The sequence below is a fragment of the Nycticebus coucang genome, chromosome 16 (genome assembly GCF_027406575.1).
Source record: "Nycticebus coucang isolate mNycCou1 chromosome 16, mNycCou1.pri, whole genome shotgun sequence".
Classification (NCBI taxonomy): Eukaryota; Metazoa; Chordata; class Mammalia; order Primates; family Lorisidae; genus Nycticebus; species Nycticebus coucang.
The window spans coordinates 2075680-2092147 of NC_069795.1; the positions used below are offsets into that span (position 1 = coordinate 2075680).

The window sequence follows — 16468 nt, forward strand, 5'->3', positions numbered from 1 at the left end:
CTCTGAGCACCTGGCCCCTTCTCCAGAGATGGGACACAGTACCCTCCCCATGGCACTTAGCTCACCTCTCCCCTGCCCAGCTCCTGTGGGTTTGGAGCCACCCACATACATCAGACCTCCTCCTTCCCCTGCTCAAGAGCCTTCTTTAGCTGCCCAGACCCCATCCTTGGCACCCAGGCCCTCCTGACTTGTCCCAGTTCCCCTCCCCTCGACCCTCAGCACTTGCCCTGCTGTTCCTTCAGCCCGGACACCCTTTCCTGCCTCTATCCTCCTGTGCTCCTGAAGTCCCAGGACCCCCACAGCCCTCTCTGCAGGCCTCTCTGCTCTGGAGCGCTTTGGGGCAGTGGTGTGTCACTTGTCACCCAGGTGCAGTCTGGCTGGCACCAGCACACAGTTGGTGCTCATTACACAGCCAGGACACCAGCAGCAGGGCCATGCTCACAGGGCTTCCCTTGGGGAGCGAGCTTGAGCTCCAGGCTCTTCTGGCTCTTGAGAGCCCAACCCAGCCGAGGGCAGGCAGCTCGCAGCTGGAGGGAAGCCCTGGAAACCTAGGAGACATGTTGTGTGGCTGGTCGTGTGTGTGCACACGTGTGCTGTGCACAAAGGTGTATATACATGAGTGCACTATCCATGTGCATGTTTGAGTGCATGCAGGTGTGCATGTGCACATATGTGTGAATACTCGGTGTACACCCACCTTTGTGTGTGCATGTGTGCACTATCCATGTGCATGTTTGAGTGCACGCAGGCGTGCATGTGCACATATGTGTGAATACTCGGTGTACACCCACCTTTGTGTGTGCATGTGTGCACTATCCATGTGCATGTTTGAGTGCACACAGGCGTGCATGTGCACATATGTGTGAATACTCGGTACACACCCACCTTTGTGTGTGCATGTGTGCACTATCCATGTGCATGTTTGAGTGCATGCAGGCGTGCATGTGCACATATGTGTGAATACTCAATATACACTCACCTTTGTGTGTGCATGTGTGCACTATCCATGTGCATGTTTGAGTGCATGCAGGTGTGCATGTGCACATATGTGTGAATACTCGGTGTACACCCACCTTTGTGTGTGCATGTGTGCAGGGTACACACGTGTGATGCCCACTGGGTTGGCTTCCTCTGCTTGCAGGGAGAGCTGTGGTTTAACTGATGGTCCTCCTTCCCTGAGTGTGGGAACTGGCTCGTGTGTGACACCACACCTGTGTGGTGCTCCACAGAGGAGGGTGCTAAAGGACCCTGCTCATCAGTCCCCCTGGGACGCAGGTGGTCCTGGGTCACTGTTGTCCAGCAGACAGAAAGTCATAGCTCTCAGAGCCACAAGAGGAGCCCAGCACTAGTGCAGAAAAGCCTCCCCTGACCCCACTGGGGGTCCAGTGACCACCAGGTGTTCTGGTCCTCTTGTCCTTGTCTTAGTGGGTCTTATTTGTTTGGCTTAAGCGCCCCTGGGACCTGCCCAGTGACTGGGAGCCGCGTCCTCCCTGCCGCCAGCAGCTCTGGGCTGGGTGGGCAATGGTGCCCTCTGCTGGGCCTGGAGAAAGTTCCTTTCCATTGGGCCCAAAGTTTTGTCACCAAGTGCCCACCTGTCAGCCAGGCACCGGGACAGGAAGGAAGGCCAGACCCATCCTGAATTTACAAGCCAGGAAGGTCAACCGACCTGCCGCAGAGGGGTAGGTCACAGCAGGCCTTGGGCTGAGACAGGCTGTTACCTCTTTGGGCAAATAGAAAGCATATCCTATAGTCTGTCGGCTCTCAGAGCCACTTCCCACGTCATCTGGGTGATTTGAGATGTCCCTCAAGCAGGAGGCTGATCCCAGGCATGATCCTATAGTGCAAACCCCTCTGTCCTCAGCTAGGACAACTAGGATAGAGCAGGGATGGCCTCTGGATGCACAGGTGTCCCCAGTGAAGCTGCTATCCCAAGGGGCTGTCACCTGGTGTGTGGCTTCATGTGTCCTTGCAGCCCACAGCTTAGTTCCCTGTGCATGCCAGAGGGATCTAGGTGGATCCAGTTCCACATTATCCTGGGCAGGCTGGTGGGGGAAGCATGACCCAACCTGCTGCTGGGCAGCCAGTGCCATGCAGACCTGTTCTGGCAGGGTGTGTGGCACACCCGGGGGGTGTCATCTCAGACAGGAGGCCAAGGACGGTGCCCCATGATGCTAACCAAAAACACCGAAAACACATGTTTTTTGTGCTCAGGACGTGGCTGTGGAACACGGCCCTCAGGATCTGGTCATCCCCTTGCCCCGTGTCTAGCAGTTAGAAATGTGAAAGTTCTTGTTCGCAGTTCTCAGGGGTTTTCCAGGGAAACAAAAGTGTTGTGATGTAGAGACATGCACGGTGGTGCCCACGTGTGTGGGGCCAAGAGTCCACAGTCTGCCACTGCAGGCTGGAGGCCCAGAGAGCTGGCTGTGTGGTTTGGTTTAGCCCAAAGGCCTGGGAACCAGCAGCAATAGGGTGAGTCCCAGTTGGGGCCACCAGCTAGGCATCAGGAGTGCCTGAGGGCAGGAGGAGGAAGTGGTCCCAGCTCAGGCAGGCAGAGAGGCCCTTTTCCACCTTCCTGCTCCACGGACATGGGTGTGCTGGAAGACCCCATATGTCAGCCTGGGTGCTCCCCACCCAAGGCCCCAGTCAGTTTGAGTCTCTTCTAGAAACGCCCTCACAGAAACACCCAGAAATAAAGTTTCACTAGCCAACTGGCCATGGCTGGGCTTCATCGTGCTGACACGTAGAATCGACCATCACCACACCACCTCCCCCTCCCTCCATCTGCCCTTGCATCCTTGCCCCCGAGCACTCCGGCCGCCCAGCCCTCTGGGAAGCCTCCAGCGCCACGTCCGCTTTGTCTTCTAACCCAAACATACTGAGCACCCACAGCGGGGCAGCGCAGCCAGCTAAGGGGACTTAAGGAGGAGACCCTATCCTTGCAGGCTTGCCTCCCTGGGCAGGAAGCCGAGTTTCCTTCCAGGGCTCCTTCACATGCACACAGTGAACCCTCTGGATCCCTGGTTATTTCAGCAAGTGACCGTGCCCCTCCAATCACCCGCACAGTGGAAACACGTGGTCTCCTCACTCCTAAAGGTTCCCTAGTGCCTCTGCCCCACCAGGCAACCAAAGTTGACAGTTCTTCCTATTACAACACGTACAATAAACAGAATCAAGTGGTGTTTGTTTCCTTTTCTTTTTTTGCGGTTTTGGGCTGGGGCTGGGTTTGAACCCGCCACCTTCGGTATATGGGGCTGGCGCCCTACTCCTTTGAGCCACAGGCACGGCCCGGTGTTTGTTTCTTTTTTCCAGAGTAATATTCCACTGCGTGAACGCAATACTGTGTGTCCACTCATCCACCTGCGTGGACACCTGAGCCACTTCCAGATTTTGACTATTACGAATAAAGCCACTAAGTACATTCTCACACATGGCTTTCTGTGACACGTACTTTTATTTCTCTTAGATAAAAACCTGAGTGGAATTCTGGGTCATAAGTTAGGTAGGTGTAGGTTTAACTTTTGGAGAATTTACCAAATAGTTTCTCAAAATGGTTGCCCCTCTCCTGTGCTGCCAGAGACAATGTGTGAATGCCCAGTCGCGCCACATTCGGTTGGCACGTGTTTTGTCAGTATTTTTAATTTCAGTCTTTGTGTGTGAAGTGAGGTTGCCATGCAATTGTCAAGTTTCGACTCCTTGATGACTGGTGATTTTGATCACGTTTTCATATCGGCTTTGTGTGTTTTTGTTTGTGAAATATCTATTCAAGTGTTTTATTTATTTTTGCCTTTTTGTTGGTGGTGTGTAGGGGTTCTTTCTGTCTGCTGGCTCCCAGTCCTCTGCCTCACATACGGTCTTCCATTCTAGCTCCTCTCTTCCGTGCTGATTTAATGTACCACTCCAGTAATCACAATATGCACGTTACACCTGGTAAGATCCATTTTGAATTTACATTATACTGAGTGATGTAACCTTACAATCATATACTTTCCCGTATCTCTGCCCTCCCCTCATGCTATTGGCTGCAAATAGAAAAATCATACATAGGTCACAGGTGCCACCTTTTGCTTTAAATGGCCGGTTGTTGGGACACCCATGTACTTACCATCCCCAGGGTCCTTCTTCATCTTTTTCTACAGATCCTAATTTCCATCTGGGATGATTTTCCTCTAAGTGCAATAACTTCTTTCGGTATTCCTTATAAAGCAGGTCTAGAGGCAATTAATTATATCACTTTTATCTGAAAGTGACTTTTTATAAACTTCATTTTTAAAGGATATTTTCACTAGTTAAGAATTGTAGGTTCCCTTTTTTTTCTTTTAAGTTACTTTGAAGATGTTTTTCTGTTGACTTTGGGCATCACTTTTCTTTTCTTTTTTTTGAGACAGAGTCTCACTTTGTCGCCCTTGGTAGAGTGCTGTGGCGTCATAACTCATAGTAACCTCAAACTCTTGGGGTCAAGTGATTCTTTTGCTTCAGTCTCCCAAGTAGCTGAGACTACAGGCACCCACCATGATACCCCACTATTTTTAGAGACAGGTTTTCGCTCTGGCTTGGGCTGGTCTCGAATCTGTGAGATAAGGCCTCCTAGAGTGCTAGAATTACAGGCATATGTCACTGTGCCTGGACAGAACTTATTTCTGATGGGAAATTAAGTGTTATTATTTCTCTCTATCAAGGGTCTCTTTTTCCTCTGGCTGCTTTTAAAGGTTTTCTTTGTATCCTCAGCTATTTGAACATGATGTGTCTGGATGTGACTTTTTGTATTTATTTATTTTTGTATTTATTCTGCTTAGGGTCTCTAATCTTCTTGGATCTGTGATTTGATGTTTTTAATCAAATATGGAAGAGTTTTAGCCATAACACATATAAATGGATTTTTCTGCCTCATCCTCTTTTCCTTTCCCTATGACTCCAATTACATGTATATTTGACTACATAATATTATCCCACAGGTTACTGGGATTCTATTCATTTTTATTATAATTTTTTTCTGTGTATATTTCAGTTTAGATCATTGTTAGGATTTGAGAGGAGTTATATGAGATATTAGGAATTTTAGTTCACTGATTCTTTCTTCTGGATTGTCCAAATAGTTCTTAATTCCATGTGATAAATATATGAATTTGTATTGCAATTTTCAGAATCCCCAGTGTGGGGAAGCAGAGCTTCAGTCTGGCACCTTAGACCATCCAGCCATCCTGACACAGTAAGATATTGTAATTTTCAGTTATAGGATTTTCATTTTATTGTTTTCAGAGTTTGATGAGCTCCCTACTTTCCACTTCATTGCTCATGATATATATCAATAGAATCTTATCATTGTTATTGTAAAGCTTTTTTCTGCTGATACTCATAACCGCACCATATCTATTTCTATTGACTACTTTTTCTCTTGATTATGGGTCACATTTGCCTACTTTATTCCATGTTTAATAGTTTCTTGTTGTATACCAAACATTGTGGTTATACATTGTAGAGACTATATATTCGATTCTCTTTCTCTGAGAAGTGTTGAGTTTTATTGTAGAATAGTTTGTGTTATTGGTGCCTCACCTTCACCTCTGAAAGCTGGTTTTAGATTTTGTCAGGACATCTCTAATTTAGTGTTGCTTTTAGTTCTAGGAAATAACCCTTAGTTCTGGGACATGGTCCTTAATCCTAAGGTGTATCCTGTCTGTAGTTTAAGTGGAAATACTAAAATTCTCAAATCCCTCTAACTTGGTGTGACTCAAACTCCAAACTCTGTCTCCCCGACACTGGGCGGCTGTTTAAACACTGGCCGGTTCTTTCATCTCTCAGCCATTGTTTGTCTCTGGCTCCTTGGAATCTTAACCCATCCGTGTCTGCAATTCAGGAGTTAAGACAAGGATTTGAAGAGAAGTTAATATGAGATATTAGGAATTCCCTCTTGTGGTTCCCTCCTTTCTAGGATAGTCCACTTCAGTTTACAGCTGGAGGCCCAGATTCTCACCTCTGACTCCTCTGGCCATGCGGCCAGCTGCTGTCCACAAGTCCCACACCACACTTGCCATGTGGGCTGGGGGTGTCCTCAGAGGGAAAGTCATACAAACTGGGGTCTGGAGCAGTACGGTTCTCCTCCTCCAGGGGTTGCGTCCCCTGCCCTTTCTACCTGCTTGGCTGTTCTCCAGAACTTCGAGACAGCTGAGTGTGGTTTTCAGAGGGTTCCACTGGAGTTTATAACTGTTATCAGCAGGACGGTAGATCAAATATAAGTTTCTCCACCAGTAAGAGAAGCTGAGAGTCAAGAGGGAAGACGCATAACACAGTTGTGATCGGGACATGCAGCCTGGGTTTCACAGTTGTGATTGGGACATGCAGCCCGGGTTTCACAGTTGTGATGGGGCGTGCAGCCTGGGTTTCACAGTTGTGATCGGATGTGCAGCCTGGGTTTCACAGTCCTGCGGCCTGTGGGAACAGACAACTCTGACCCCCTTCTGCTGAGGTGGGAGCTAAGCCCCAGCACAATGTCCTTGAGCTGTGGTGTAGGGGTCCCCAGAGAGTGTTTGCCACTGACCCCACTGGGGACCACCTCAATGTCCTCCCCACACAGCCTTTTGGGACCCCTCTCCTCCACTGCCCGGCATTACCTGGAAAAGTGTCTCTTTCGTTCCTGTCCGGGGTCTTCTCTCTTTAGAGCTCAGCTCTGGGCTGAACCACCCACCACCCTCATCCCTGAGGTGCCGACACAAAATTCCTCTCCGTGGGCCCCACGTGTGGCTCAAGGAGTGTGGCTGCAAAGCTTGTGGCTGATGTGAAAGTGCAGTCTGAGCTCTTGGGCGGATGGGCACAGGACCCCAGAGCTGAGGCTCTATCTGCAGTCAGAGGACAACCTCAGTCATGGCTCAAAGCCAGGGAGAACGTGTGTTGGAAAACCCCAGAGGCGCCTAGACAGTGCTGCTGTGTCTGGAGCCAGATCTGGAGACATCAGGGTGGCTCCCTGGAGGAGGTGGCAGGGCAGATGTCCATAGTGCGAGGTGGGGGAGGGGAGGCAGAGAGTGCTAAGAAGCGCTTTGTACAGCTGATCTCCAGGATCAAGACGCAGTTGGTGCTCACTAAGGGAATGGTGTTGGGGGCTGCAGGCGGAGGGCGGGGGATAGCGTGTCTGATGCCTGGAGGGCGTTGGGAACCGGCGGTGCTGTGGATGGCGTGTCTGAGGATGCTCCGTGCACTAGGGCCTCTATGTCCGTGTCCTTCTTCCAGACGCTGGGCGCTGCAGACTGGGAGGTCTTCCACATTGGGGAGCGGATCTTCCTTGCTGTCGCCAACAGCCACAGCTATGACGCGGCGGTGCAAGTGCAGAGTGATGCCTATGTCCTCAACTCCGTCATCTACGAGCTGAACGTGACTGCACAGACCTTCGTAAAGTTCCAGGACATCCCCACCTGCAGGTAAGACTGGAGGCGGGGTGGCGGGAGGGCGGGGCCGGCGTGGTGGGCACAGCTGGGGCGCCCTGGGGAGCCCTGGCAACCGTCCTCAGCACTCTTCCCTCAAAGAGACTGACCCTGAGAAGGGGGCTGGGCCCTGAGCAGCAGGCTCGTGTACTAGAGCTGGGCGCTGTAGCAGAGCTCGGCATATTTGAACTGCGGGCTGGAGGGGCCCTTATGCCCGCGGTTTGGAGGGGCGACCCAGGCCCACGGGAGCCATGGCTGTCAGCGAGGTCCCAGGCCTCCTCACACAGGTGCCCTGACCGTAGGTCCGCAGCCTGCCCACCCTGGTCACCACCAGACACAAGTTACTCCTGTCCCCCAGTGCCAGCCTACCCCCACCCCACCCCCAGGACGTGGACTGGTGTGTGTAGGTGGGAGCGAACCTGGGTAGGGCGGAGGTGGGTCGGTATGTACCAGACGGGCTGTGTCTGCCAGTGAAGGCTGTGGGGACTCCGGCACTGAAGACCCGTGACCATCTTTGCGGGCAGGGGACGCATCTGGGAGGGCTTCTGGGAGGTCTGTAAGTGAAAGAGCAAGGAGTCTGTACTACTCGGACCCCAGACGGGGCAGTGGCTTCCCCAGGTTCCCTATTCCACTCCTGAGTCCAAACCTGGTGTCAGCCCGAGATGCAATGGTGAATGAATTTAGATCTCTTGATGACAAAAGTGTCCAAGATGGACTGCAAGAAGCAAGGTGAGGACCCACAAGCTGACAGGACCCAGCGGGAAAGTGAGACAGCGCATGCGCGTCAACAGCGCCACCCCAGGGAAACGGTGGGCGTGGAGGGGAGCGCAGGTCGGGAAGGTGGCTCCTGTTATACCCCTCGACTTCTGAACTGCTTAATTTGCAAACATGCAATGTTAACTTGTTAATAAGCTGCTGTATAAGTTTTTAAAATTAAAAAAGGGAAGATAGGCCGGGCGTGGTGGCTCACGCCTGTAATCCTAGCACTGTGGGAGGCCGAGGCAGGTGCACTGCCTGAGCTCACAGGTTGGAGACCAGCCGGAGCAAGAGCTAGACCTCATCTCTAAAAATAGCCTAGCATTGTGGTGGGCGCCTGTAGTCCCAGCTGCTTGGGAGGCTACAAGAGAATCACTTGAGCCCAAGAGTTTGAGGTTGCTATGAGCTGTGACGCGATGGCACTCTACCAAGGGCAACAAAGTGAGACTCAGTCTAAAAAAAAAAAAAAAGATAACTCTCAGAACAAAGGAGAAAGAGCGACCCAGGGACCCTGGCATGGAGGTGCTGGGGGTTGAGGTGCCTGATGGGCCCCCAACAGGATAGGCGGGCCCCGGTTGCTGGGCATCACCTCCTGCCAAAACGAGTTTGAGAACAAAATTGTGATTACAAGTCTGTTGTAGAATGACATACCTTTGGAGAAGATGCTAATCTAGAGGTTGAGGGATGACGGTTTTTGGGTTTGAAGCCTGTGGGAGTCAACTGCAGATGCACATCTGAGACTCAGGCCATGTTACCTATCCCTGGACAATGATGAGAATAATTTCTAATGACATTAGTAATCTTTAAAATGGTGTTTGATAATTACCATCAAGCTTTTAAATCACATTAGGGACAATCCACACTGGGAAAATGAACCCAAAAGCAAAATTTCTAGTATTTATACCTAACATGGGGAATTTTCTGCATATCTTGGAGCTATGCTGTGGCCTCACGTGATCTCTGGAGTGTCGAGAACTTTCTGCAGAGCAATTGAGTGATTCCGTGGCTTGTGTTTGTAATTGGGACTCTAACTGCCTTCCCAGGTGTGATGTGTGTGTCTGTTACAATTCAGTGGTTCTGTTAGATCTACATGTGAGCAGCTGTCACCCAGTCAATTCTAGAACATTTCCAGCCTCACTCTCTTCCCGTCCCTTCCTATGTCCCTGTGTACCCATCCCCTGGGAGCCACCAACCCCCTTTCTGCCTCATGCGTTTCCTTATCCTGGACGTTCTGCTTAAATGACATTGTGCAGGGCATGGCCTTCTGTGTCTGGCTGCAGCCTGCCCCTGAGCCTTGGGCAACATTGCCTCATGTGGACAGACCACATTTTGTCTGTCCCCTTGTCCATTGATGAGCATCTGTGTTGTTTCCACCTTTTGACCAAATGGTGTAATTCTGAACAATAAATATATACTTCAAATTTCTGTCAATGTAATTAGTATAATCTAGTCTTGCTCTGGAGGCAAAACCAGGAAGCCATGCTGGATACCGGATTTTCCTCATGTTAAACCAAAGCCAGCTTTTGCTAGGAGCTGCGGTGCAGCCAGACAGCAATTTGCACTGTCTGCACATTAAAACCTTGCCCTTGCTTTGTCTTCCATGGGCCTTGGGATTATAACTTGATTCTGAGTGAGGAATATGCACTTGGATGGCAGTGACATGCTGCCCCGGCCACACCCCCAATCCTGGGCGCACAAGCCCCATTGAGCGTGTGCATGGGCACCACTGTGGGCCTATGGCTGACAGCCCAGAGGGCCTCCTGGAGGGGCAAGGCTCTGGGGCAGCCACTTGTCAGATCCCAGGAACTGAGTTGGCCTGGAGCACAGATGCCTACTCAGCAGCTCAGGGGAGGCTCTTGCCCAGGGGTGAGGAAACTGTGGCCTTCTAGGTCCTTAAGTGCAGCCTTTTGACTGAATCCAAATTTTGTAGAACAAATGCTTTTCTTTTCATTAATACATTTTGTTCTTTTATATTATTATTTTGTTTTTAAAATGAACATATTTAAAATTCCAAACAATAAAATAAGTTTCATTGAAATAATCCTCCATATTGACCAGCCTAGGGAGAACATTAGTAAACTGTAAGGGCTAAACTGATGCTGCTATGCTCCAGACTTAACCCCACCCCACCCCATTCCCCACCTGACTAGTGCCACCACCATGAGGCTGGTTGGTGAGAGTTTATGGGGGTTGAGTTCACCAGCCTGTTAGCAGCTTTTGACAACAGTGCAGTGTGTTTCTGTTTGAAGTGGAATTTGTGAGTAGCTGTACAGCTTGACAGTATTTTTTAATTCTGTCTGCTTAACAGCTTATCACATCAAGGATGACCAAGAGAACACTGAAGGAAGAAAACAGACTTTTAAATGAGGATTGGGAATTGCAGTATTATGTATTTCTGCTAAGGTGATTGGCTTGCTTTGTGATTCTGCAATACCAACATTAAAGAAATTCAATGCCTGAGTCAGAATTGTAACACTCATAAGGGCCACAAATATCTTAAATTAGGGGGCAAGGAGGAAAAGGTTGTTTTGTAGAAATTAAAAGATGAAAAGCAAATGCAAAGACAGTTCTTTCAAGCAGCAATAAGACCTGGAAATAATGCCATTGAAACAACTTATAAAGTAGCTTATATACTTGGGAAGAAAGGAAAGCCATTCAGTGATGTAGAAATTGTGAAAGAATGTATTGCCGAAGTTGTAGGATATTTAGATCTGAATAATGATTTGAAGCACCAACAGCTACCTCTTTCAAGGGGGTCTATAAGTGATCAGCAGCATGGATTAGGCTTCAGTTTAACAGAACAACTTCATGCAATACTTCAAAAGGAAGTTACATATTACTCAGTTGCTCTGGATGAATCATGGAATTTTTTTTTGCTAGGAAGAGTCACTCACTTTGGGCACCCCTGCAAATGGAGCACAGGGAATAGATATGCACAACTTTCAAAATCAATATCATGAAATTGGACTGGATTTGGTAATTTGGTGAGTGTATGTACAGACAGTGCACCTTCCATGACCAGGAAATGTGAAGGGTTTATTGCACAGATTTAAAAAAGTATTAACAAATCGAGATGCTCTCATTTTTTTTCACTGTGTCCTGCATCAGCAAAATCTCTGTGCTAAAGCTATTAAGAGACCCTTTGCAATAAGTTATAAGAATTGTGAACTATATTTGTGTAAATGCAACAGGACCTGGGCAGTTTTGTAACATGCTAAAGTTGAAAGATGAGGTGTTTTGTGTGGATTTGCCTTGTCGTTCTAAAGTGTGTTAGCTATTGCGGGGACAGGTATGAGCTAACACAGAGTTAGATTATATAAAGAATAGAAACAGCAACGTGCATTATTGAAAGAAAATGTCTTTCTTTCTCTCTCTCTCTCTCTCTTTTCTTTTTTTTTTGCAGTTTTTGGCTGGGGCCGGGTTTGAACCTACCACCTCTGGTATATGGGCCAGTGCCCTACTCCTTTGAGCCACAGGCATACCTTTTTTTTTTTTTTTTTTAGAACAAGTCTCACGCTGTTGCCCAGGCTCCAATGCTAAGGCGTCATCATAGCTCACTGCAGCTTCAGACTCCTTAGCTCAAGTGATCCTCCTGCCTGAGCCTCCCGAGTAGCTGGGATAACAGGTGCCCACCACAACGCCTAGCTACTTTTTCTATTTTTAGTAAAGACAGGTCTCCCTCTTGCATAGGCTGGTCTGGAACTCCTGCACTCAACAATCCTACCACCTTGGCCTCCCAGAGTGCTGGGATTACAGGTGTGAGCCACTGTGCCCAGCTGAAAGATTTCTTTAGGAACGCAGCATTTTTGTGTGATATGTCAAATCTAAATCGCTTGACTATTTCTTTGCGAGATAAAACTAAGTCTATATATGAAATGTGGCAAAAAAAATCCAAGCATTTTGAAAAACGCTGTCTTTTCTCAAAACACTCCTTCAAAAGGAAATTTCGAATGAACGTCTTCCCAGTTAGCAAAGGTCACTGATGAGCAGGATGATATGTGCAAATCGTGTGAGGAACACGCAGCTCTTACAGGCCTGTCAATGGAGAATACAGTGAAAGGTTCACTGACATTGAGAATCATGACGTCACATCAAATCAGCATTTCAGCCTCATCAGGCTGAGGTCAGCAAGGCACCTGAGGAAGCTCACGTGGAACTGACTGAGCTCTCAGTAGGTGACACTGTAGAGTCACTGTTTGATGCTTGGAAAGATCCAATTGAAATGGGAAAATGTGGTAGAACACCCACACCATGCCGGAAATGCTTTCTTGCTTTTCAACCACTTACTTCTGCAAATCTGCATTCTCCTACCCAACCCAAATCAGGACGCCCTTAAGGTCACAGATGACTGACACCGTCTAGAGGATCAACTGAAACTGGGACCTCCGTGCTGCAACCAGATGTTCACATGCTTTCCAGCAAAATGCAGACACAAGCGAGTCATTAAAATGTTAGCTAACTTTAAAATAACAGCTAGTTTTCAGTTTTTAAAGTCATTAATTACTTAGTAGTTAGATTTTTACAAAAATAAGGTACAAAATTTCTCGAGAGCCTCATCACAGCTAAATTAATGCAGCCTCCAACATGAAAGGATCCCCACCCTCTCTTTTACCTTCACAGAACTCAGCATATGGGTTTGGAGTAAGAAACAGCTTCCAAGTGCAGGAGAACATCTGTGTCAGCAGGTCCTGGGGGAACTTGATGGTGGCTGGTCAGGATTTCCAAATGGGTGACTTCATGGCGGGTGACCTCAAGTCCATGCCTTCAGAAGGAGCTGGAGGCCTGTAACTTTTTCTCTGATCATTTCAATCTCTTAAAAGTAGACTTTTGCACCCTAGAAGCCATAGTAGCACTATGCACTCTAGCCAAGAGGTGGAAATGAGCCAGTGTTCATGGATGGACAGTGGGTAAACAAAGTGCGGCACAGGACGGGGTGTAACTCAGCCTGAATAGGGGAGAAAATCCAGCACATTCTACAATGGGGGAGCTTGAGGACATTTGGCTACATCACAAAAGGACAAATACTATCTGAATCCACTTGGCTAAAGTCCCCAGAGTGACTAGATTCCTAGAGACAGAGAGTGGAACACAGCTGCTGGCGGCTCGGGAAGGGGTGGGTTAGTGTGTACTGGGGAAAGAGTTTCACAAGACATGAGGTTCTGGGGGTGGGTGGTGCTGATGGCTGCATGACAACATGATTGTGTTTAGTGCCACAAGAGTGTGCACTTAAAAATGATTAAAATGAAAATTTTATGTAAGGTATAAAATTAAAAAATATTTTTAAGCTGGCCAGGCATGGTGGCTCATACCTGTAATCCTAGCGGTCTGGAAGGCTGAGGCAGGTGGATTGCCTGAGCTCAGGAGTTTGAGAACAACATGAGCAAGAGCAAGACCCATCTCTAAAAATAGCCGGGCATTGTGGCAGGCACCTGTAGTTCCAGCTACTTGGGAGGCTGAGGCAAGAGGATCGCTTGAGCCCAAGAGTTTGAGGTTGCTGTGAGCTCTGACTCCATAGCATTCTACCAGGGACAACAAAGTGAGACTCTGTCTCAAAAAAAAAAAAATTTTTTTAAGCCAACAACTAATTTTCATTCTCCCAGAATAGGCCAACTCACTTTGCAACTTTGAGAAAACCATCCCCTGCATTGGGCCCCAGCTCCTCCTCTGTGAATTTTGGGGCAGGCCCCCCCCCAAATCCTGGAATCAGGAGAGTTGAGTCCAGTGCAGCACCCTGGGTTCCTGGCCACATCTCAGCTCTGTGTCCTGATATTTGCTCATTTGTTCCACAGTGCTCTGGACTGGGAGTTTTTCTCAGTAGGAGAAGATTATTTCCTGGTGGTTGCGAACTCCTTTGATGGAAATACCTTCTTGGTGAACAGTATTATTTACAGGTAAAGTGCTCCCATCCTCCCTCACGACTGTGGGTCCTTTTGGGTGGCTTCTTCCCTTGCAGGTGGCAACAGGCTCAGGATGAGTCACAGGCCATGGGGCCAAAGTAGCCTTCCAGAATGGTGGAATGACAGGTGTGAGCCGCCAGGCCCAGCCTGGGTCTGGTACCTTTTTAAAAGTATCTCTTGAACAATTGTTCTAGTCTCTCCCATGGTCACCGATTTATCCCTTTTGAGGCAGTTTTTGGTGATCTATATTACTAGAAAAATCATCAATTTTCCTTTAGACTTTGAAATTTATTGGTGTAGGCATTTCAGTTTGACAAAATAATTTTAAAATCCATGTGAAAGAATAAATCTTCAAAGATGACCAAGACATTTTTAAAAAAGAGGAATAGTGAGGAAGCCTATCAGCATATAAAGAAGGCAGTATGATTTTTTGCTAAAAATGAAAAAATGTGTAAGTGGAATTGAATAGAGTCCAGAAGAGTGAATAATTTATGACAATTTTATGTGGTAAATGTTATATATGAAGTCAATGAGAAAATGATAGCCTACTTAATAAAAATAATTTTACGTAATTTGGAAGATTAGCTACATGTAATCTAGAAGAAAATGAACCTGTACCCCTATTCCACAGTATAAATAAATTTTATGTGGTTTAAAATTCTAAGTATAAAAAAATAAAACATCAAAAATATTAGAAGAAAAGCAAAGTGCCTTTGTGTGAGCTCAGTGCTACCCAGAGAAGATGAGGCTGGAGCACAGGGCTGGGCCTGACTCCCTAAGTCCAAAGGCCTCACCTGGAAAAGGACAGCATCGCACACAGGACAGAAAAGGAGCTTCTACAAATGAGTGAAAGATATTTTTATTTAATTTGGAAAAAAAAAAGCAAAAGAAGCAGGGATTTACAGGAGATAAAAAAACTTTAAAAGTGATTAAACAGTGGTTTGTTCTCAAATTAAAACCATGACATTTTCTGCCCATTAGTTTGGAAGCTTTTAAGAGAGAGACAGTGAAGAGTGCTAGGGTCGGGGGGTCCTGGCCCTTTCTGATCAGAATAGGAGTCAGCATGGCCTTTCCAGAAAGAACCTGGAAAAATACTAAAATTAGAACTGCTCAAGTGGTTCGATCTAGAAGCCCTGCCTGGGAACCACACCCCATGAAGACGGTGCCCCCTGTGGATAGACACGCAGGCTGGGGGCCTGGGGCTCCCGTGGGGGTGACAGCAGTGTGTCCCTGTTAGAGGACAGAGGGGCCCAGGGGACAAGCACGTGCCTCACGGCCCGGCCCGGGGTGGTCCTGGAACCGCCAGGACTCCCCACATCCTCTCGCACGTTTCAGGGTGCCTGGGGCAGGATCTGGAGGGACGTGAGGGAATGTGGGGCCTCGGAGGGGGCAGTTTCCTGCTTTGTAAGAAAAGGGGACCCTCCTGCCCCCCTGTCTACAAGTAGGACGGGGGAGCTTGCTCAGCGCAGGGCTGCAGGGCCAGGCTGACGCTGTGTGTCCCCGCAGGTGGCAGGGTTACGAGGGCTTCGTGGCGGTGCACAGCCTGCCCACCTTCGGCTGCCGGGACTGGGAGGCCTTCAACACCTCGGCCGGCGCCTACCTCATCTACTCCAGCGCCAAGGAGCCCCTTTCCAGGGTGCTGCGGCTGAGGACGCGCTGAGGGCCCGGGCAGCAGGGGGCGCCGCCGGGCCGCTGTGGTCCCCGTTCCGGCGGGCGCAGTACCCGCCCCGGGCAGGTGACTGTGCCCTGCCGCAGGCGGTGGCTCTGCCGTCCTCCAGCCAGCCGGGCCCCCAGGTCTCACCTAAAGGAAAAGTTTCCATGAAGTTTTACCTCAGAACCCCCGGGGCCTGGGCACACGTCCCCGGCGCTGGCCTCGGGCCCAGGTGCGGAAGCAGGTGTGTGCGTGAGACGCGCGCACCGCCAGCTATTTATTGCGCTCTGTCTGAGTGGAAATATATTTATGTCACTCTTTACAAAAGCACTGCGCCTCCTTGGTGTTTCTTGCAGAATGGAGGCAGCGTGGCCGGCTCCCCTGCACTTGGGGCCCCAGTCTCAGTTCGCCCATAATACTTTGGGGGCGGGGCCGCAAGCCCCACCCAGGGGACCTCTGGCCCAGGCCTGCCTCCCTGGCCATCCTCCAGGTGGTCACTGCCAGGTCCCTGCAGCTGGTCTCACGAGTGATCGCATGGACTCAGAATATCCCTTGGGCAAGTGCTGGATCCTTCCCGTGTCTGACAGACACCCTGACCCTGCACCAGGCCCCAGGACACCTGCCTCACCAGGTGGCCCTGAGCCTGTGAACCTGGGGGAGAGGGTGGGCAGTACCCCTAGACAGGCTCCCAGAGCAGAAGGCCAGTGTGAGTGCCAGAGGCTGGGCTGGGAAGGCCTGATGGGGCCCACAGA

General features: G+C 49.1%; 1 protein-coding gene across 1 annotated transcript in view; it reads left to right on the forward strand.

Annotated features, from left to right (window-relative positions):
• TSPEAR (thrombospondin type laminin G domain and EAR repeats) overlaps positions 1-16011 on the forward strand; it is a 31103-nt gene extending 15092 nt beyond the window's left edge. The window contains exons 12-14 of the mRNA XM_053565778.1: positions 7222-7409; positions 13958-14059; positions 15572-16011. Coding sequence (XP_053421753.1) covers positions 7222-7409; positions 13958-14059; positions 15572-15725 — 444 coding nt within the window. The 3' untranslated portion in view covers positions 15726-16011. The remainder of the gene's footprint in view (positions 1-7221; positions 7410-13957; positions 14060-15571) is intronic.
• Positions 16012-16468: the final 457 nt, after the last annotated feature.